This window comes from Entamoeba invadens (assembly GCF_000330505.1).
Source record: "Entamoeba invadens IP1 unplaced genomic scaffold scaff_1105074725195, whole genome shotgun sequence".
NCBI classification, from domain to species: domain Eukaryota; phylum Evosea; order Mastigamoebida; family Endamoebidae; genus Entamoeba; species Entamoeba invadens.
The window spans coordinates 227619-249921 of NW_004440169.1; the positions used below are offsets into that span (position 1 = coordinate 227619).

At 31.8% G+C, this 22303-nt stretch overlaps 9 protein-coding genes across 9 annotated transcripts; 5 read left to right on the plus strand and 4 right to left on the minus strand.

The window, feature by feature from the left end:
- Window positions 1-1462: 1462 nt before the first annotated feature.
- Window positions 1463-2581, plus strand: EIN_274680 (hypothetical protein; the record flags this gene model as incomplete). Its single annotated transcript, XM_004254604.1, has 1 exon — window positions 1463-2581. One exon carries the CDS (start codon window positions 1463-1465, stop codon window positions 2579-2581), a length of 1119 nt encoding a protein of 372 aa, XP_004254652.1.
- Window positions 2582-2828: 247 nt separating this feature from the next.
- On the minus strand, window positions 2829-4418 carry EIN_274690 (O-acyltransferase domain containing protein, putative; the record flags this gene model as incomplete). Its single annotated transcript, XM_004254605.1, has 2 exons — window positions 2829-3283; window positions 3395-4418. 2 exons carry the CDS (start codon window positions 4416-4418, stop codon window positions 2829-2831), a joined length of 1479 nt encoding a protein of 492 aa, XP_004254653.1.
- Window positions 4419-5393: 975 nt separating this feature from the next.
- Window positions 5394-7316, minus strand: EIN_274700 (diacylglycerol kinase epsilon, putative; the record flags this gene model as incomplete). The annotated part of the gene is made up of 1 exon (XM_004254606.1): window positions 5394-7316. The coding sequence occupies one exon, from the start codon at window positions 7314-7316 to the stop codon at window positions 5394-5396; it is 1923 nt and encodes a 640-aa protein (XP_004254654.1).
- A 1130-nt stretch (window positions 7317-8446) lies between these two features.
- On the minus strand, window positions 8447-9455 carry EIN_274710 (hypothetical protein; the record flags this gene model as incomplete). The annotated part of the gene is made up of 2 exons (XM_004254607.1): window positions 8447-8593; window positions 8790-9455. The coding sequence occupies 2 exons, from the start codon at window positions 9453-9455 to the stop codon at window positions 8447-8449; spliced, it is 813 nt and encodes a 270-aa protein (XP_004254655.1).
- Window positions 9456-9623: 168 nt separating this feature from the next.
- EIN_274720 (oligopeptidase A, putative) lies at window positions 9624-11735 on the plus strand (the record flags this gene model as incomplete). The annotated part of the gene is made up of 1 exon (XM_004254608.1): window positions 9624-11735. One exon carries the CDS (start codon window positions 9624-9626, stop codon window positions 11733-11735), a length of 2112 nt encoding a protein of 703 aa, XP_004254656.1.
- Window positions 11736-13248: 1513 nt separating this feature from the next.
- Window positions 13249-14028, plus strand: EIN_274730 (hypothetical protein; the record flags this gene model as incomplete). The annotated part of the gene is made up of 1 exon (XM_004254609.1): window positions 13249-14028. The coding sequence occupies one exon, from the start codon at window positions 13249-13251 to the stop codon at window positions 14026-14028; it is 780 nt and encodes a 259-aa protein (XP_004254657.1).
- Window positions 14029-14390: 362 nt separating this feature from the next.
- Window positions 14391-16067, plus strand: EIN_274740 (hypothetical protein; the record flags this gene model as incomplete). Its single annotated transcript, XM_004254610.1, has 1 exon — window positions 14391-16067. One exon carries the CDS (start codon window positions 14391-14393, stop codon window positions 16065-16067), a length of 1677 nt encoding a protein of 558 aa, XP_004254658.1.
- A 117-nt stretch (window positions 16068-16184) lies between these two features.
- Window positions 16185-17074, minus strand: EIN_274750 (hypothetical protein; the record flags this gene model as incomplete). Its single annotated transcript, XM_004254611.1, has 2 exons — window positions 16185-16287; window positions 16365-17074. 2 exons carry the CDS (start codon window positions 17072-17074, stop codon window positions 16185-16187), a joined length of 813 nt encoding a protein of 270 aa, XP_004254659.1.
- A 266-nt stretch (window positions 17075-17340) lies between these two features.
- Window positions 17341-17750, plus strand: EIN_274760 (transcription elongation factor B polypeptide, putative; the record flags this gene model as incomplete). Its single annotated transcript, XM_004254612.1, has 2 exons — window positions 17341-17617; window positions 17731-17750. 2 exons carry the CDS (start codon window positions 17341-17343, stop codon window positions 17748-17750), a joined length of 297 nt encoding a protein of 98 aa, XP_004254660.1.
- Between the last annotated feature and the right edge of the window lie 4553 nt (window positions 17751-22303).

The following is a 22303-nucleotide window of genomic DNA, read 5'->3' on the forward strand; positions in this document are numbered from 1 at the left end:
AACTTAAGTTATACGTTATCAATGGCGTTTCAACGATATGTTTTCTTCCTCGTTGTCCCCATGCACTCGTTTTCACATTTCCAACACTCCAGTGACTTTCATCAACAAATACAACTGAATACCCCGAGATAATAAATTAATCTAGTTTTCTCCTCTTTTCGATTCTCAACTCTTTATTTTCTGGTGTATTTGCCCTGGGTCCTCTTTTGGTTATTTCAATAAATGATAGTTGTGGTAATAAACACGTTTCCATTATTTGTTTGCTGTGAATATATCGATGTATTGTTGAAATTGAAATTGACTGCATATTTTTCTCGGCGATATCTCTCTTACAATCACGTAGACTTTTCTTTCAATAGAAAGTTGTTTTGATATTTCAGTTAATAGCTCAGGACTATATTTGGGTTTTCTTCCTCTTTTCGATGGCTTTGATATGTTCCTGCCACTACAGAATTCTTTTAAAAGTCTTCTACAAGACTGAGTCTGGATTCTTGTCTTTTGTTGATAAAAGTCAACAGATTTTGTCGTTCCAAACTCTGCATAAAGTTCAATCATTTTTTTGTCTCTGTGATTCGGTAATATTAACATATATTCTTTTTTTTCTTGGACGACTGTTGTTCGTGATGCTCTTCTTGAGTCATGATGGCTCTTGTAGCCATAATTTCCTCTTCTTGTCTCATTGGTATGAGATCTTTTTCAATTGGTATATTTTCTTGAAGAGGGGGTCTGTCGAGATAATGATTAACATTAACTTGATGAATGAATTCAAAATGGTCGATTGACATACAATCTTTAATTAAAAATTCAGTTTAAATACACAAAAATTTGGTAATTAACAATAATGTTAGAAATAATTATCAAAATTACGAGACAATTTATAACAATTATGATATATATTTTTCATTTATTTGATACATTTTTTCAATAATTTGAAACAAAATATTATTTTGAGACATTTTATTTATTTATGATACAATTTACTAAATATTTGAGACATTTTCATTAATTATGATACAATTTAATATTATTGTAAAACAAAGTTGAAAATAAGTGCAATTTATATTTATTTTGGTATATTTTATTATTAATTTGAGACATTAGTAAATTTTTATGGAACTAAAGACCAACAGAAAATTGTCGTACACTTGTGATTTTAGTATCAAACAAACCAAAAAATCGGGAATATTTTTTCATGTATAAAATTTGACTAAACAATCAGGAAAAAAATTGGGTTTTGAAAAAATAAAAACCCGACTTTATACAGAAAAAAACCTTAAAACAATGTGTACGACTATTTTCTGATGCTCTTTAACTGTAAATTAAAAATTGATTTTTAAAAACAATCAATTTTTGATAATCAATTTAATAAAAAAAAATTATTATTAGTTATAAATTATATTATTATATTATTTTTTCAAATAAAAAAATTATAATAATAGAACGGAAACTAAAAACTCACAAAATGGCACTGCTTGCCCTTTTTTTTATCATTTTTTTCAATGTAATGAGCAAGCAGTCGTACTGTAACTCTCCCAAACTTCATCCTAAAATTGTCAAAACAAAACAGCTCAAAAAAATATTCATAATCACAAGACATGGATCGAGAAGTCCGATGATAGAGAACAATCTCAAGTTAACTTGTAACAAAACGCAAAACTGTAAAATAAATGAATTGACAGATTATGGAAAAGCTCAAATGATGAAACTTGGCTCTGAACTTAAAGAATATCTTAGTTCCAATCACTTTGACTTAAACGAAAGTAAAAGTGTTTTTAAAAGTACGCGCACCGACAGAACTATAAAATCAGCAGAATCGTTTTTGAAGGGACTTTTTGCAAATAATTTTCAGAATTACACAGAAAACATTTTGAAAAACATTTTGTCGGAAAACACAAACAAATTTTCGCTTCATTTAACGAAAAATGATGTGATTGAAGAAAAGCAAAGAGAGCGTTTTAGATTTATAGAATCGACAATGGCACCTTTTATTAGTAATTTAGCAGAGAAATTTGCAAAAGTGTACAAAGAAAATTTCAGTACCGACGAAACAGACAAAAACGAAAAGAAGACAAAAACAGAACTGTTAATAGACATGTTCGACCTGTTACAAATCGCAGAATGCAACAACTTGGAATTCCTTAAAAGCAAAAACGAAAGTTTTTCAAATAATGATTTTGAGATTTTATGGACGTTTATGGATTATGTGGCTTCACAGATTGTTGATCCAGAAATTGCTGATTTGGCCACAAAACCGTTGAGAAACGAAATCTCTCATTTTTTAAATCCTGAGATTGAAATCAAAAAAAGTGAAGAAGAATGTGTTGGCGGAATGTGCAACAATTTAAGGAGCAAAAATTTTGAATTTGTATCTGGACATGATGATACTCTCTACCCATTAATGGTCTTTTTTAAACAGAACTTCATTGAGCTACCATCTTTAGCATCGTATTTAATGCTTGAGATGTTTGATGAAAACGGAAGTCAAAGTGTGAGAGTGTCATATAACTCGCGTGAGTTAAAAATATGTCAACCACTCAAAACATTTTGTCCTCTCAACGAATTTTTAGAATGGATAAAGTAATCAATTGTTGTATTCTTTTTATTAATCAATAGTATATATATTGATTCAATAGTAATAATAAGTTTTATTAATAATAAATGATTTGTTTTAAATTACACAATAGTTTTTTTTAATAGTAAAATACCAATACTTATTAAATTAGTTATAAAGTAAATATATTTATAATTTATTATAATATACAATATATATATTAATAATAAAATTTATAATAAATTAGTAATTTATTAAAATGGAATCAATCACACACTCAATCAAGTTTCTCTCTGTTTTCACTCGCCAAATTCGAATTTTCTTCTTTTTTACTCGCATCTATTTCTTTAGTAAAAAATAGTTTAATAAGAAGAAGCGCCAACACGGCGATGACATCAATGAAGAAGTAAGTACTAACAAAGAATTTCCAAGAGTCTTCGAACGTGTAGATCATGAACGGTACAAACGAATAAGTGATTGCGACTCTCGTATATAGAAAAGTGATCACCAAATACATCTTATAGAGGATTGATGTCTCTCCGTATTTCTTTATAATAAAAGGCTCCACTTGATATGAAAATTTGGCAGATACCGTATTATGAAGGGCTAACATCCCAAATGCCAAATAATATCCGGGATAGACTCCATGCCATAAAGCGCTTGTTAAATTCGTCAACGTTTGTTTGTACCTATCAGTTAAGCCGGACAGTGCTTTAAAAGCTTCGTACACATCTACCTGTCAATTCTATTAATATAATATAATTATATTATAATTATATTATAATTAATATATTATTATAATATTATATTATTATAATTATATTATTATAATTAATCACAAACGATTTTTAAAGAAGGACTGGACATAACAATTCCACCCCCCAATCACCTCTTTGCACGACCGAGACAAACAAAATGTTTTCAACTTGACATTTTCGTAATTCTCCCAAGTTGCAACACCGTTTTGATATCCAGAAAACCCAAATCCCATCACCACTCCCGACAACTCCGCCAGTTTCCACGACGCAAAATATCGAAAGACGGTGGAGTACATAAAGATCTGCGTAACGACCATCCGCCCGAGAAACCCGACGTGTTGTTTTTTGTCAATGACTATTTCGTAAAACTTTTGTTTCAATGGTAAGATCAACGCAATAATAGTCAGACCTGCTAACACGATGATTTGACACGTCACAATGAATGCGGCAGACCAATCGATTGGAAGTAACTTTGGACTTTGTGTGTCTTTGTATTGATTGTTGGTGATCTCTATAGAAGACTCTTTCGAGTCATTATCAGAACACTTGAAGAGATCTAAAGAGACGAATTTGGAATAAGTCTTGTACTCGAGACATGGCCCACTGAAACAAGCAGGGAAGAAGTAGAAATATCCGAAGAATTGTAAGAGCGTTGGGAATTCCTTTGGTGTAATGTTGTTGTTAGTGTTATAGACACTCTTCGTGGTGATGGAGGGGTTATGCCCCTTCGCAACATTAAAAGCAAAACTCGAGAGTTTGATGACGACGATCATTTGTAGCGTTGCAATATCCAATTTCCACTGGAGATATGACGTGTAATATTTGTATATCTGGAGCGTCGTTAAAAAGGCCATGTTCGAGAGGAAGAGCGCGATCGCGAGTTTAATGGATTGATTTGTTCGCATGACGAAGAATGTGATACACGCCGGGATAAGTGTGATGAGCATCTGTTCTTCGTAGACATAAAATAAGAGGAAAACACCCGTTAACCCATATACAAAGTGTTTCAAGTTCTCATTGGGAGGAAGGAAGCGATAGATGTAACACAACGGAAGTTCGATGAGAAACGCAAGAAGGTAACGCAGTTGGTCGGGCGGTAAGACCGGCATGAACTAATTTATTTAGTTATAAAAACTATTGTTAATGAGGAAGAGGATTATGCCATAACGACTGATTTCTGTTATTTTCTTATCAAAGTCAAGTTCAGGTGATTGTTTTGAGACTGTTTTTCTGCGTTTTTCAAGCTATAAAAGTATTAGTTGATACTATAAAAATAATTATTCATCACCATGAGATCAAAGGTTTTTTGTATTATTAAAGTGTTATAAATTTGTTAATATATTTTAAATTATAATTTAATAGTATTTATTATTATATTTATTCAATTTAAATTGTTATAATAATCTAGTTGATAAAGTAACTATGAAGTGTTTAGTTTGTTTACTATAAAATAACTTAATAATTATTGTTATTATTTTTATTAAAAGAAGTTTAAAAGATATATTATAATTTATAATAAAATTGTAATATATTATATCATTTGTTTTGTTTGAAACAATTATGAAAAGACTGAATTAATTGATGGAGTGAATTCACTCATTCTCTTCTTTCTTTTCAGTGGCAGTAGTTTTTGGTGCAGTTTCTTTTGGTGCAGCAGATCCTTTCTTTCCTCCCTTCTTTGGCATATATATTAATTGGTGAATTGAGTCTTCAGTTGTTTCTTTGTATATCTATTCCATTTTTGTGTCTATTAATAAAGAACCATTCATTATAGATTTTTAAATTATCTCCGTAATCTAGTTGATTTGGTGAGAGGTGGATTGTATTAATATATTTTATTATTGGGTAAATAACATTTGAATAACACTTTGACAAGAACATAAGAATAACAATTGTAAAACAATTAAAAAAATTGAATAAAAAAAGTTTTTCCTTTTCAAAAAAAAATATTTTTTTGATTAAATATTATTAATTAATTAATTAATCGTTCAAATTATTTCAAATATTTTTTTGAAAAGATTAATACAACACTCAAAATTGAACTCTCTGAATATTTTGATACTTAAAACCCAAATACAAAACAATTAGTTACACTTTTTAACCAACATATTCGCCTTATCGACAAGTTGTAATGCAATAGTACAAGGTTCCATAGCAAATGGTTCTCCATCGCATTGAGCGGCTCTTCTTTCTTTCAAGATGATCTCAATTTTCTTTCCTTGTGCTATTTTTATCGGTTTTGTGAGTCCTACGACGGTCAAGTGGAAGTCGACGACTGAAGGAATTCCGACTATTTCAATCAACCCGTCGCTAAAGTCCGAGTCTTTAAATCCCATCATTGCTTCATTCTTTGTCACTTCATCATAGAACACAATTCCTCCCCCATAAATGGGCAAATTAATAAATATCAGTGCTTCAATAGATGGCAGTTTGATTTCTTTCCCATCCACTTGGAGTACAACCACTTGATCAATATTCCCATCTTCATTCTTCATACAAACTCTCGGTAAACTCAGAGCATATTGCACTTTATTCATATTCCTCGAATTAAAAGTATCTGGGTTCGCCTCTCTCCTTTGATGAAAATCAAGTCGGATCCCTGCGTCCAGTCCAATACTATAATAATTATTAAATGAGATATTCCTCTCTTCCCCACTATTAAATCGTATCGAAAGCTTCCATCGGTCAAGTTCTTTATTCAACGCACTCTGGACGTCTTTCACTATCGAATAAAGACTTCCACCATCATACCCCGTACCCCATCCCGTACACCTCGACAAACTATTCCCCGTCCCAAGAGGTATAATAAAACACTTCGGGTGTAATTCGTGGCGTAAGAACTCATCTAAGACCCAAGTAATAGTCCCATCCCCTCCACAAAGGGCTGCTATAAAATTTGACTTATATGACGCTATATACTCAAATGTATGTGCAAAAGAACCCTCGTCGGAAATGTCACAGACTTGTGGCACTGAAAACAGTACTTCCGCCATTTGAAGGATCTTCACACCAAGATGATTCCCAGACTTTTTGTTGACAAAAAAGATGATCGGCGTCTTCTCAAAACTCTCGCCAAGCCAATTGCGCTCACCGGGTGAATTTTCGACTTTTTCAATTTTCGATTGACTTTTTTCGACTTTCTCAATTTTCGACAAAGTCGAAAATTTGGTGGTCAGCGCCACAAAACACTTTTTGTCGTCATCGAATGTGGTGAGATTTGGAGTGACGATAAACTTCCCGAACTTGCCGTGATAACACTTGAGTGGAGCATTTGGGATGCAATTAGAATGCACCACCATCCCACAATAAGCACATCTGAAATCGACTAAACACGTTGCACTGCCAACTGCTTTCTGGCAGACAAAGCAATTTTCTTTTCCGATGAGGCCAGTGTTTCGATTCCCTGGGACAAACCAGTGGAAGTCCTCGTGTGAGTCTAAAGAGATTGGACGACACCCCATTTGTAACTCCGTGGCACAAGTTTTGTGCATGTAGATCTTGCAGATGCGACACTTAATACAGGAAACGGAGGCACCAACTATGACACCCCTACAAACAACACAATGCGTTGCTCGACGACGCACACTCTTTACTAAACAATGAACACAATTGTTTTGTGTTACGTTCTGTGGCATTGGTATGTCCTGGTCTTGCAGTGGAAAACCATCGTCTAGAATTCCATCAGAAGACGAGTGAGAATGCTCACGTGGCGATATTAAAGTGGGAGAGTCTTCGCCACTTCGGGGCGAAATTTGTGGGGGCGTTGCTTGTGGCGTTTGTTCGTCTTTCTTTTCTTTGAGGTGCGGATAACAAAACAAATAACAATTTTGGGAACATTGGGAGTGCACTGAAAGTCCACAAGAGGAACATTTGAGTGAATCAAAAAAGGGTGTAATGGGTTGTCCACAGACTTCGCATATGGAAATCACCTTTGTCGGAACAAACGTGTGTTGATTTATATGTAAGTTACACAGTTCGAAATCTTTTGGCGACAATGAACTTAGCATGCAATGGTTTTTAACAGTTTGTGCCTCTTTTTTTTATTTCCATGTTGCAAAGAGTGGATGAACTGATTGTTTTGTTGTTTTTTTGAATTTGTCTAAAAATGTATAACTCGTAGTGTAATTTGAACAATTTGTTTCGTTTTCTTTTATTCAATTTTTTCTATAATTCGTTTCGAATAAAAACATTTCAATAACATAAAAATATTGCCTCTTTTAAACTCTATTTTTGCACAATTTCTATAATCAAAATATGTTTTTTCGAGCAATGAGGGAACTCAAAAGATAATTTGTTATAGCTCTGTTGTTTTAAAACTAAAGTTTGGGTTTTTTTTGCTCAATATGCTTTTCATTTCTTTTTTTATTAATTAATTATTTTATTGTTTGGGAAATCAAGCAAAATGGTAATTATGGTAAAAACGTTTCAACTAAGAACTCAAAAAATATAAAAGCTTTTTTTGTTCAGTTTAAACTATTCGGTATGGTTATATTATTATTAACAATAACGACCTGTACTTTTAACATTTGTCATTGTTTTGTTTTTTGTTTGATAATTACTTAATTTTAGTTAATAATTACTATACATTAAAATAATTGGTAATGTTGATGTATAGTAATTATTAGATAATAACTTATTTATTTTTTTGAAACTCTTATAACTTTTGTAGTAAAAACAACAGAGACTTCCAATTATTTCGATGAGTTTATATTACTTTTAATTCTATTACGAAGTTGTTTGAACTAATAATTATAACTATTGATATTTTTATTACAAACCATATTTCATATTAAAAATTAAGAAATTATTAACATTTTGATTTGAAAAAAATAACACCAAAAAAGATAAGAAATCTATAAGATTGTACTATTTTTAATGATTGTGAAAAACCATTTTTTAAGTTTTAATTTCAAATAATCGAAAGTTTAAATACCTTGAACAGTGAATAACAATATTAATATTTCAAAATGTTTTTCTTGTATTATAAAGTATAATATATTTAAATTAATAAAAATTGATAAATATAATGGGAAGTATTATTATTAATGAATTAATAAGTAATTAAAAACTTTTTAAAACAATATGACTTTTACTAATGTTTTTTATTAAGTCTACTATTTTATTACTGAAATATACTTTACATCATTCTCAACAGTCCTTTGTGGTAAATATAATACTCAACATCAATCACAAGAACAAACTCAACAATTTTGTTTGTACCAAATAAATAGTACAGAATGTATTTTGTGTTGAAGCAAGCAGAGTCATATCTATAAAACAATTTCTATATTTTAATATATATTTACTATAAATATCACTGTTATATATTTATAGTAAAATAATAGTTATATATATATATAAAATAAAATATTAAAATTGTTTGTTATGATTGAAAATTTAACATAAACTTTCAAATTTATTAACAAAAATATAAAAATTGAAATGACAATCTCAACAATAAAAATGATGAAATGACAAACATCAAGTGGCATGGCGTGGAACGGCGAAGCATTTATGACTCCAAAAATCTTTTTGGACCAAAGCAAAAGGTTTTCCAAAAAGAGGTCATGGCGGGGTAAGAGAAGTCTGATCTTTTTTTGAGGAGCCTTTTGCCATAGTAATCCCAACCTTTTAAGCTCTATGATCTCTGGTTGTGTGAATGACTTCTCGACTTCAAAGCCCCCTTCTTTGCTTACTAAATCGGTGAGCCGCTTTGATGCGCTTGATTTATAATATTGTGCTACGTAACTCAAATAGTCCTCCTTGTATACAAAACCCTTTTCTTCCACCTCACCTGCTACATAGCATTCGACCACTTTAAATTTCAACAAATCCTCCATGTCGATATGTAACCGAGGGATTTGGAAATATAACAGCTGAGATTGCAGAACGATTGGTGGGATATTCAGTGTCCGATCGACATTATAAAATAGTTCACGTATCTCTTCTAAACGTGTAAAAGTTTCTGTGACCAAACAAGATACATCCTCGATGCCTGTTTTCTCTTCGGGTTGAAGAAATGAACTTGTTTCTTGGAAGCTTTTTTCCAAGTTTTGTTTCTTGTTGAAAGGAGGATATAAGGTGTCTTCGTATTCGCTGTAAATGTGACTTCCCACCAAATCTTTCGTTGGTGACTTTCTCTTCATTACGCCACTGAAATCTTTTTTGTTTTTCTCACTTATTTTGTCAAATAATCTATATTTACTATTTGTTAACTATATAATTCTAAACTGTGATTGTAATAAAATAAAAATAGTATTTTATTTATTATATAAAATTACTAATGTAAACTTCAATCTCATAAATCACACATCATGATAACACACCCATTCCTTCAATCTCATTTTCCTCTTGATTTTACTATTATGACCCCTGAACATGTTAAACCGGACATTGAATATGCCATTTCACTAACAAAAAGAAACATAGAGGCCATCCGCCAAGTGAGTATAGAGGCCTCTAATTTTGAGAATGTTGTTCATGCGCTTGAAATGGCCACAATGGAACTTGACGACGCGAACACATTAGTCACGATGATGTGTACGCTCCGTGGCGACGTTGATGGCTATACAAAAGCACAAGAAGAAGTTCTTCCGATGATTACGGAGATCAAATCCGAGATGTTTTCTGATGAGTGTATTTTTAAGTTACTTTCTTATGTTTCCGAACATAAAAATCAAGAGATGGACCATAACCAAAAACGACTTACCGACTTTTTCTATAAAAAGTTTGTGAAAGGAGGTTCCTTGCTGTCGAAAAGTGAAAAGACCGAGTTGATCTCTCTTCAGAAAGATCTCAGCGTGTTGATGCAAAGATTCAACTCCAACGTTCTCAGCGATACGGACGAGAAATATGTCACTTTCACTAACAAAAGTGATTTAATGGGAGTTCCTGAGGATTCAATTGCAAGATTCCATGACGAGGCAATCTCACGAAAAAGTGAGGGGTTTGTCGTAACGCCTAAGGCCCCAGATTGGATCCCCGTGTTGTCATATTGTCAAAACTCAACAACTCGTCAAAAAGTCTATCACATGTGCAACACAATCTGCTCATCTGGAAAATCAGACAATACCACTGTTATTATTGAGATCCTTAAGAAACGCCAGAGACTCTCTGAACTTCTTGGGTATAAAGATTACTCGGATTATGCCACTGATGGCCGTATGGCAAAAACCGGAGACAATGCAGTATCGTTTGTCGATGATCTCAAAAACAAGGTTGCACCTTTTTTCAAGACGGAGATTGAGGAACTTAAAAATATAAAATCAGTTTCAAGTTCTGATTCCAACGAAAACCTCAAACCATGGGATGTGAGTTATTTAATCCAAAAAATAAAGAAAAGTCAATATAATTATGATGACCAATTATATCGGAAATATTTTACATTAAGTTCGGTCTTGGACGGGCTTTTTTTGACGATAAAAAAACTGTATGGGGTGTCGTTGGTATATAACGAAAAAGTGAAGGCGTGGCATGATGACGTCAGATTTTATGATGTTTTTGACGAAAACGAAAAGTTGATTGGCGGAGTCTTTTATGACTTTTTCCCACGAAAAGGGAAACGTGGAGGCGCGTGTCAAGAAATAGTGTGGAGAGATTATGTCAAGAAGAATGGAACAAAACGACTTCCTTTAGTTTTTGTGGTGACCAATATCACGCCAGGAGTCGATGGAAAAGAGGCGAGATTGAACCACGATGAGGTCGAAACTATTTTTCACGAAAGTGGACATATGTTACACGGCATTTTCGCATTCCAACCATATTTCAATCTCACAAACGAGAACGTCGCATTTGATTTTATCGAACTGCCTTCGCAATTTTTCGAGAACTGGACGTTCGAAAAAGAAGTAATCAATGTGATGACGTGGCAGGGAATATCTCAAGAAAATGAGAAGAGTGAGGTCAAAGGAAAAGTGAGTGATGTGATTGAGGAGGGTGGAAAGAAGGAACAGATGAGGCGCGTACCGGATGAGTTATACAATGTGATGTGGAGTGCTAAGAACTTCATGGCTGGATATTACTATATGCGACAATTGTCTTTTGGAAAAATGGATTTGGAGATACACAGAAACTTTTTGAAGAGCGGCATGGAACTTGACGACTTTATTAAAGAGAAGACAAAGGATTTCGGAATAGAGTTTGATGTACCCAACTACTCGATTATTCGACGCTTTGAACATCTTTTCACTGAGGCGTGCTGTTATGCGTGCTCGTATTATTCTTATAAGTATGCTGAAGTTATTGAGGCAGACGCGTTTGAACTTTTTAAAGAAAAGGGAATTTTCGATAAAGAAACGGCCATGAAGTTCAGAAAATACATTTTGGAGCCTGGAAATACAGAAGATGCTGATGTGCTTTATCGCAAATTCAGAGGAAGAGACCCAAATCCAGATGCTTTACTTAGAAGAGATGGGCTTTTGAAGTAATTTACATTTAATTTTTATTATTATTCCATTATGAAATTGCAAAATAATTGATTCATGTTTTTGAGTATACTAAGAGGTAATTTTTAAATATAATTATAATCTTAAAACAATTTTAAAAACATTAAAATAATTCACCTGTTTTAATGAATAAATTTGGGGAAATAAATTGTTATTGTTAGTTAAAAATAGTTAAAAGCAATTAACTTGTTTTTTTAATTATTTTAATATTTATTTTTATTCACACATTCATAACAACACTTTTTTTTTCTTGCGATTGAAACTAATATTATTGTGGTAAAATAGTTGACTGAATGTGTAATATTGTTTTGTGGTTTGTTTTGGGTTCGAAATGCATTTTTTACGCTCAAAAAACGGGAAATAATTACTTTTCAGATGTTGTTTTAATTAACTAAAACTATACAATATTAAAATAAAAACAATCATATAAAAATAAATTACAATCACGATAAAAAGAGTGAAAAAATGTTTGACTTTATTATTTTTTGGTATGACAAAAAAAAATTGTTTTTATATTTAATGTTTAAATTATCAATATAATACTATTATTATTAATTCTTAATACAATAAAGAAAAAAATGAAAATGGTTTTCGAACTGTTTTTTGTAAAGTTAAAAAACGATAAAAATGACAAAGAGAGTTACAAAAATATTCAAATCAAAATATCTTTTATTTATAAATTTTTCTTTGCCAACTTGATTTGGTACAATCAATTGGCTTATTAAAAAATTTCTTCATTTTTAAAGCCAAAAACGAAAAGTGATTCGTAATATTTGCTGGTTTTAATAAATTGTTTGAAAATAGCTTTGCCTTTGTGTTTGATTTACAAAACTTGTAGTTATTAACTTTAATAAAAGTCAATCAAAGTGAATAACAAATTCTAATTTCTGATTGATTTAAGAAATGTTTCAAATTACTCGAAGTTGTTATTTATTATAATTATAATATTATTATTATTTAATTATAATTTCTTATAATTATTTCAACCATTATAAACTCTTACAATAAATATAAATGACTTGACAAACACTGAGTAAAAATTACTAAAAATATCCAACAACGCATTTTTTGGCTTCGGTAAGAGTTGGTTGTGATTTTTGTGTGACTTCTAATCCCAAATTTGAAATTTTTCAAAACTTTATTTATTTTATTAATTATCTGATGTCATTTCCTTTTTCTAAATAACTTTGTTTTTAATTGTTATTTTTCTTTCTCCCCAATTCTTAACAAAAAAATACTCATATTCTTACTCAAATCCTAATATAAATAAATATTTAAAATTAAGTCAACATGAACGATACCACAAAAACAGAAACTTTTTTGGAAAGTAAAGTTCTATCCCAAAACGTTCACTCTTTTGATTTGAGTTAAAAACAATTCAAAATGAACTATACATGATAATAAATCAATTACAATTGTATCGTAAATATCATGTTCGCCAAAAATAGAATCCACATATAACCCTTTTCCAGACGGAAAAAAAATGTAGACTTCAATGTCACGTGTTCATCACTCCACTCGCAAGTCGAACTACTCGTCTAACCCTTCTCGTTTCAGTCTACTGAAGTATTCCGATCTTTTCAATTATTCCATTTACGAAGACGACGCTAGTAGCGACAGCGAGTCATCCACTACATCTAAAATGCGAATGGATCGACAATACGAGAAAAGTCCCTCCGAGCCCCTCCAATACAAAAAGGAGGTTTTGTCCCCAAGTTGCCTCACATCGTCGTGCACACCACGTTTGTCCAAAAATAACAAAAACAACGAAATTCCACGAATTGTTGAGCGCCTTGGATTTATTCGAAGAACAATTGGTATTAAAAGTGAGTCTGTACTGTACGACTCTGCGATTGATGAATTCTCCGGTAGAGCATTGTGTTCGAAGGTTATCGGGAAATCTGGCGTTCTTTTTGTGGCCATCTGTGATGGGCTGTGTGTGGGTTGCTACCACAACGACTTCATAAAGGATTTCCCCTTAAATGCTGTCTTTCCGTCAAAAAAATCTTTTGTTGTCATTTTGAAGGAGAATGTACACGTCACAAACACCGTCTTCAAACGAAAAACTAACTCCTCAAAGAACATTTCTCTCTTCAAAAATTCAGAGATGCTTTTCATGGCTCATGGTGCTTTTACAATATTTCAGGATGGTGAAATATGTTTCGATGATACTGACACATTCTCTAAATTTTCGGGATTTGAAGGAAATCTTCCCGAAGATATGAGTGAGAGGAACGGAAAGATCAACCGATTTCTGGTGGTGTTATATGAGTAAGAAATCTGTATATTAGGTTCTTATATTGTTCTGTTTTCCCGATTATTTGGGTAATGTGAGCATATGGGAGTTACTATCAAAAACAATTAATTTATAGATTGAGTATGGTTTATATTTTATTCTATTAATAATAATTAATAATAATAATAATTATTTAATTATTATTTAATAATAATAAACAAACTATTATGCTAAAATATTGTTGATTATAATATTATTATTTTATTTTTTTATTATTACAGTTTGTCATTTGTTATATAATTATAATTTATAATTTATAATTATTATATAGTTTGTCATTTTGTAATTGTGATTATGGAATAAAGGCATTTATAAGCGTGTTATTTAAAAGGCAAGATGAGATGAATGTATATTTTGTCCTAATCAATGTCTTGCTTTTCTTTTTAGGGACGGCAAACGTCTCGCTGTCGGTGGTCTTCAGCTTTTCGACGTATTTACTTTTCTCCGTCAAGTTGTTCCACTTTCCATTGTACTTTGGATTAATGTGCTTTACTTTAGAAATTGCACTTGACGTGTTTCACTTCACGCGTCGTTCGCTGGAGAATGTGCAAAACGGGTATAAAATCAAGATGGTATCTATTGGGCGTTGTTCTGTTATTGTCATGACATTTGGTGTCTCATTGATTTTGTTTTGTGTATTGATGGCAAGACTTTGGGAAGGGATTTACACCATTGTTGTGAGGTTACATGCCGTTTTTATTGTCTTACCTTTACTCGCAATAGGTTCAAATGTATTGTCCCATTTCATTTCGACGAAAATTAACATCTCACAGTTGGCGCCGCAGTTCAACAGCGTTTTCAAGAAAGAGATGTTCATTAAATATGTCATGAAAAACGACGAGCCAAATCCCGTTGAGGAAAAGTTTTGGATGACGCACAACTACAAGTGGAAAGACATGGTGAATGAGTGGGTGGAATGGGGTTCCAAGAAAAGCGAAGAAAACTTTGGGAAGAAGGGGAAAGCGCTGTATGACCATTTACTCCTTTTTGAAAAGTATGTCAAAATGAAGTACGAGAAAATTACCCCCGTCGATCAGATCATTCTTTCAGACTTGACACAAGAGAAGGTGGGTGATGGTTCTACGTTCATGAAACAGGAGAATGAGATTGACTTGACCGTGTTATTAAAAAGTGTCACAAAAAGGGGGTTTTACGAAAAGGAGAGTCTGAGTGCGATGAACGCTCTATTCAAACGCGACGAGATTAAAGTCTCAGATTGCGTCGACGCATTTTCCGAGATCAGCACAACAAAGGAATTGCTCAAAAGAAAAGTCTGTGATGAAGAGAATATTGCAGCAGTTATTTCGCGAATATCAAACATTTTTGCTGTTCTCATTTCGTTGGTTGTGTTATGTCTGGCCTTTGGTCTACCACTTGTTGACAACTTGATGCCCGTGTGCACGTTCTTCTTAGGTTTTTCGTTTATATTTGGGGATTATTTGAGGAGGATGTGGGAGAGTCTCGTGTTGGTATTGTTTTTGAGACCATTTGATATTGGAGACAGAATATCGGTTGGGTCAGACGATGTTGTTATCGTCGACGCGATAAATGTACTCAACACAATCACACACGAACCAAATGGAAAGCAAGTATTCATACCAAACGACTACATTTACAAAAACGTTGTCAAACAGCACAAACGAGCACCATTCTACACTGTCGAGCTGTACATAGACATCAACTTGGACACTGATCTCGGAAAAGTCGATAATGTAAAAAAGGCACTTGAAGAATTTGTAAAGATAAACACTGAATTTGAGTGGTCGCAATGCCCTTTCTTTGACTTGTACGACCTAAAACCAAACAATAAGGCGCAGGTCATTGTTTGGATTGAAATTTACGATATTTCATACAACGACCCCACTAAATTTATTGAGGCGAGAAAACTCATCATCATGGAAATCATGCGAGAAATGCTGAAGAACAATATCGAGTTTTCAATCAACGAACAACCACTTGACGTAAAAATCCGCCCGCCACTACCCGATTTAATACCTCAAACGCAAGTCAAAATATGACTTATATAAACATTTGCTCCCGACTTAAGATTTGTTTGTTTATTACAATTGTTATTGGTTTTCAATAAGTCCTGAAACTCTAACGAAACGTATTATGCTAGTTTTAAATTCCTTTGGTCAGTTGACTTTATTCTCTGCAAGACCCAACTTTCTTTGGTTGTTGAGCATGTTGATAACAAATATGAAAGCAACGACAAGCACAACAATTAGGACTTTCGTTCTTAATGATAGTTTTGTTTTTCTAATTGTCAGCAATAGTTCATTATAACCATTTAAAACCATTCGAAAGCAACAAACGCGTTGAGCACCAAATTTCCATCGAAATCCTTTTTGATTTGTGTCTTCTTTGTGTCGTCATCTTCAACGTCAATCTCCAAATTTGTGCTTTCCTCATCCATCGCAATTCCAACTTCATTGTCCTTCGCTATGTTCTTGCTCGACTCTTTTGTTTCAACGACTTCCTCAGCCTCTCCCGTTGTCAACGAGACTTTAGTAGTCTCATTTTTTTCTTCAGCTTCATTTTTTTCGACTTGTTCTTTATCCCCCATGTTTTCACTCTTAACCACTTTGGAACTTTCTGTGACGAGATTTTTTGCCTCTTTGAACTTCTCCACAAATTTGTTTTCAGTGAAAATTTCAAGTAACTTGACAAAGAGTGGATTTCCTATGTTATTGTCGTCAAAGACATCTTTCTTGCAAACAGGACACACAACTTTACTTGAAAAAACGAGGTCTTCAGTTGGTTCAGCGGCTTCTATGTCGTGTTTGAAGCAGTCGAAGTGGACTTTGTGAAGACATGGAAGTCTGGCAGTTCTGTCCCCCTCAAATATCTCTTCCTCGCAGATTTGACAGTTCGGATCTTTTTTTGCACTGCCCTCGACATATTCATTGTATTGGCAAATAGTGCAAGTTGGGTGGCTATTTGCCAAGCACTTCAAGCAAATATGTTTGTCGTGGTCGATGCAGTATATTGTCGTCTGTTCCTTGCATTGGTGGCAGATACCCATCTCTTTATTTTAGAGTTAAGACTTTTTTGTTATTCATTTCAAAGACATTTTACTATTTGATTATTATATATAAACTAATACTAATAAGTTGAAGTATAACAGATAGACAGACAGCTCACAGACAACTATTTCTATAGTAAAACGCAACTATAAGTATTAGTAAATAATGTTATAATAATACCAAAAAAAAGTGAGTGCTTTTCTATGAAAAGTGAAGAGAATTTGAGCTTTGAATATTGAAAAACGAACTGAGAAAGTCACAAGAAATGGACATCCCAAACCTCAAATTGATCAGCCAAGACGGCCACGAGTTTTTCATAAGTAGAGAGTGCGCACAACATAGCGGAACACTTAAAACAATGTTGGAAGACCAGCCGACGGAGGGAATCATCACTATACCTATTCCAGGTATCCCATCGAAACTACTTGAAAGAACTATAGACTACATGTACTACAGACAAATGTATTCAAGAGCACCTTCACAAGACGCAATACCAAATTTCGACGTGGATCCATCAAATGCACTTGAACTTCTTTTGGCAGGTTTGTTGGTATCTATTTATTTTCAAGATGTTGGTGGTGGCGTTAGAATGGGAGGACTTATTTTTATTAATTGATTGTAATGATAATGAAATGCATTATAAAATAACTTGCAGCACATTACCTCGACTTGTAAACATGGATACAACTAGTGAATTGACTATTTTTGTTTTTGATTTATTACTAATGTATCTTATTTATGTGCTCTTTCTTGTTACATATAGAATCAAAACACTGTAAATGTGTCTTGTTTAATAATTGTGTGCAGAAAGTTAATTAAAAAGTGGATTCTCTTTTCTATTGTTTTTGTGAATGAATTAATAAATCCAATTCATTTAAACAATTTAACATTTTTTACGTTTATTGAATGGTTATTTTAAAAACTAAGACTCTTTTATGTTCATATGGTTTTAAGTACTAATATATTTTACAAGAAGCATTTGTGGTCTAAGGGCAGAATTCCACCCTTCCAAGGTGGAGATCCGGGTTCGAGTCCCGGCAAATGCATTTTTGTAAAAATATTAATTAGTTGTAAAATTTTTACACTCCAAGATGTTAATATTCAATCACCACATTCAATTGAATTTGGATATTAATTCAATTCTTGCTGACAAAAAAATCAATTTCTTTAGAGTTGTTGATTCAGTAAATTTTAAAATTACAGATAGCGTAATTATTGGGTGTCAGATTTTTTACTTCAAAAAGTGTACATTTGTTCAAATAACAAAATTTAAACGAAAAAAAAACATAAAAAACCAAATATCAATGCAAGAAGAAACAGTCCCCACAATCCATTTTCAATTCAAAATATTCATTTCGTCGTTCCTTTAAAATTGATGGATATTATGTCACCTGTATTCATTCAACTACATCCAGAAATTACAAAACCGACAAAAGTGAAAAAGTTGATTATCGGAATTAATTGTTTTGAAGAAATGGTTAACAATGTGTTTTGTGCCAGATTCAATTATGAATATAATTCACCAAACAAAACAAACTATACATTGAAAGATATTGAAAACGCCGAAGAGATATTAAACTTTTTTGAGTATGATTCTTTGTTTTTCAAATATAAATCTAGAAGAGAACAAATTGGTTTATTGTACTCTTTATATGGAGATGTTCCAGAGGTTACATATAGAGCTGTTGGAGTATTGTTTGGAATTCACAACAATGTAGTTCAGAAAGAGAAATTACAATATACTAAAGACTTAAAATTGGGCAGAAGAAGTGTGGGAAGACCAAGTTTTTTTTGATGATAGGACAGAGTATATAACAAATTCATTTGTCAAGTATTGTTCAACACAAAAGCTTGCCCTCACAATGGCGTCTTTTGAAAAATTGGTAGAAATAATAACAGGAAGAAAAATTAACCGAGAAACAATAAGAAAATGGGTACTCAGAACCTTTAAACTAAAGTCAGTGACAGGAAAACCGGAAGATATTGGGAGACTGTCAATTAATCCTTCTGAAGTAGTAGATAACTATATCCAATTAGCTCAACTGAATGGGACAGATTCTCGAATTGTTTTTAATGTCGACGAAATAGGTTTTCAAGATTTTGCTGATCAAAAAACTGTAAAAGTTCTTGTATCGGAAAATGTTGAAATTGAAAATATCAAAATTGGTGTGGGAAGATCAAATAAAAGATCAACTGTTATTTGCATGATTTGTTTGGATAAATCATTGGTTTGCACAGGTGTCATCATCGCCAATAAATCAATCAACGTAGATTTAATCAAATCTTATTCAGATGTCTCATTCTTTTATAGCAGTACTGGGTTCGCAACCAAAGATATATTTGTCGAATGGATGTTTACAGTGGTTGTACCGTTCATCATTGCAAAACGTTTTCTTCTCAAGGTTCCCATGATATTGTTGCAGTTATTACGATGGATGGTTTTAGCGGTCATGACTTTGATACACTCAAAAAAGAACTGCAACAGTATCACATTGTACTCCATAAATATACTGCTCATTGTTCTCATCTTGTTCAACCACTAGACCTGGCATTGTTTGGAGTCTGGAAAAAAAAGCAACATAAGAACTCCTTTTTTCCGTACATCAGTGGAAAGTTCTTCTCTTTCAGTTGCATCAAAGAGAACGTCAGTCATAAACAACAGCGCTTTTACTGTTCCAATTGATGATTTAGAAGAACCCAATATCAATTTGAGAGGAGCTCTCGAAGAAATAGTAAAATGTATTGCAATGGAGAGCAACATTGCTAGAGATGCCACCAAAGGTAAACAAGAGAGAGTCGCTACTGGTGAGAGACTTAAATTATCAATTAATAAAATCATTAATGCAATGGACATCTCAGCCACACATGAAGTCATTGTGTCTTCTTTTAAAAGAGCAGGTATTATTTCTGTTTTTAAAGATAATGGCTTAAAAATGTACGTTGACATTAGATCAGCAAGTCGTTTAATAGAAGAGTACAAACTATTTTTTTGAAACTAATGTATTCCCAATGACAAACATTATGAGCGTTTTGGCGGCTCCAACAGATGATGTCAAGTTGGTTAACGTGTTAAATTTATCACAAGAACGAAGAAAGATAAATAATACTCTTCTTCTCGGACACATCCAGACCATGTCAAAATTGCTTGAAGATAATACAAGAACATTTTCTAATGTTAAGAGTTTGATAGAAAAAAATGTGTAGAATTGCACAAACCACTATAATTAATGAAAGATTTGATGTACAAGTTTTGACACCTTTGGAGAATTTTGAGCTTAGTGAAGAAGACTGGAGAGTTCTTGAAAATGTAGACAATGATTGTGAAAACTAGTTTCTTCATATAAGTCATTTCGTTTTTTTATTTAAGAGTTTTTCTAAATAATAAAATAAAAACAAAGGGATTTGGTTTTCTGACACCCAATTTCCTTGATTTAAAAATAAATAGGCGTATAAATCCCGAATTAATAAATAAATAATCAAAACAGTCAATTGATGATTTAAAAAAGTTTAAAAAATATTGTTTGATCATTTATTTAGAAACATATTGAATAAAACACTAAAACTTTTAAACGTGTAAATATGCAACTTCATGCTGACAACGAAAATGACCCCACCAATATAAATAAAATGTATAAGTTTAAACATAATATAATTTTGGCTTAAAATTTAAACAAATGTATAAATTAACTGTTTCAATTATTGTCGTCTAATTGTTTTGATATAGATTGTACAACAACTCAGCGTAATATAATTTGAATAAAAAGGGAAAAATATATCATATTTTTAATAGTGTTGTTATGAATAACATTTTTCCAAATAATTTTTTTCTTTACCATTTATTTTATTTCCATTATTTGAGTAAAGTCATTCTTTAAACCGTGCAACTTTGACGTGTCAGTGCAACTTTGTTTATAGTATAATTATAATAAAAAAATTATATGTTTTTTATAAAAAAACAAAAAAACACAAACAAATTTCTTTAAAACTATTACTCTAATTAATATACTATAACTAAACTATAACTAAAGTTGCACAATTTTTCTCAATTAGTTTTTTGAGTTGCACCATTCAACAGTCTCGTTTTCACTGTAATTTTGCAGCGAAAGAGGCTTTGAATCACACGAATTGGCTTGTCTCATTATTTTCTTTTTTATAAACGAGATGTTTATCATTTGCTCCATCCACAATCGGTGTACAACGCTGTTTTATTCGTTCTGTATGACAATTGGAATTCTGGAATTTTAATGTTTTTCATTAGAACAAGCAGTTGAACTTATCATTTAAATATCGAGTTATATTTTATGTTGATTTATAACCTAATTCCATTTTTGTTATTGTTTTTGTTATTGTTGAAAAATAGAGTTTCACCTTTGTTGTGAGTAAAAAACAAAAAAAAATAAAGTTGCACACTTGTTTGGAATGACTTTATTATGAATATAGTTAATTATGGTTTATTATTATAATAGATTTTATAAAAAAAATATATAGTTGTTAAACTATGAATATACTAAATATAATTTTTGAATAAGTATAGTTTGTTTTATAGTAAAACGACGAATATTTAATTATGAATAGTTAAAGTGAGTTAATCGTTGATATTAATTAATTATGTGAAATTAAGTTTATATTATTTAGTAAATTAATATTCAATAATATTATATTATAATAAATTATTATATATTATTATAAAATTATTAACTATTTGTATTACTATATGTAAAAATAATAAAATAATAGCATAAAACTCTCATTTATTTAATTCTTTAACACTTAATTGGCAAAAAAGACATATTTTTGTCCACCTTTTTGATTTTTTCTTATAGAAGTTTAAATGATCTTTTAATTTACAACATAAACTATATTTACTATAATTGAACTATAAAAAATAATATTAAGGTATTAAATAATTTTATAATATTTTTAATAGTCGTAATAAAAAACCTTCAATTATAAAAAAAAAACATTTTCATAATAAATGTAAAAGACAAAGTCCACGACAACATGAATGAACTCTCTGACGCTGCTAAAGCCATTTTACGGCTTAATGACACGTTCGATGACATGTCGAATGGTATTTATTTGCAGACAGTTTTGGGTAAAAAAGAAAAATAATTTGTGGTTGAAGCGAAACAAAGAATATTTAACAGTCTGAGTCGTGATTTTAAAACAACAGTAAAGAAAGCCTTAGTTTAATGTGGCTTTACGGACTCAACAGGTTTCACAATTTG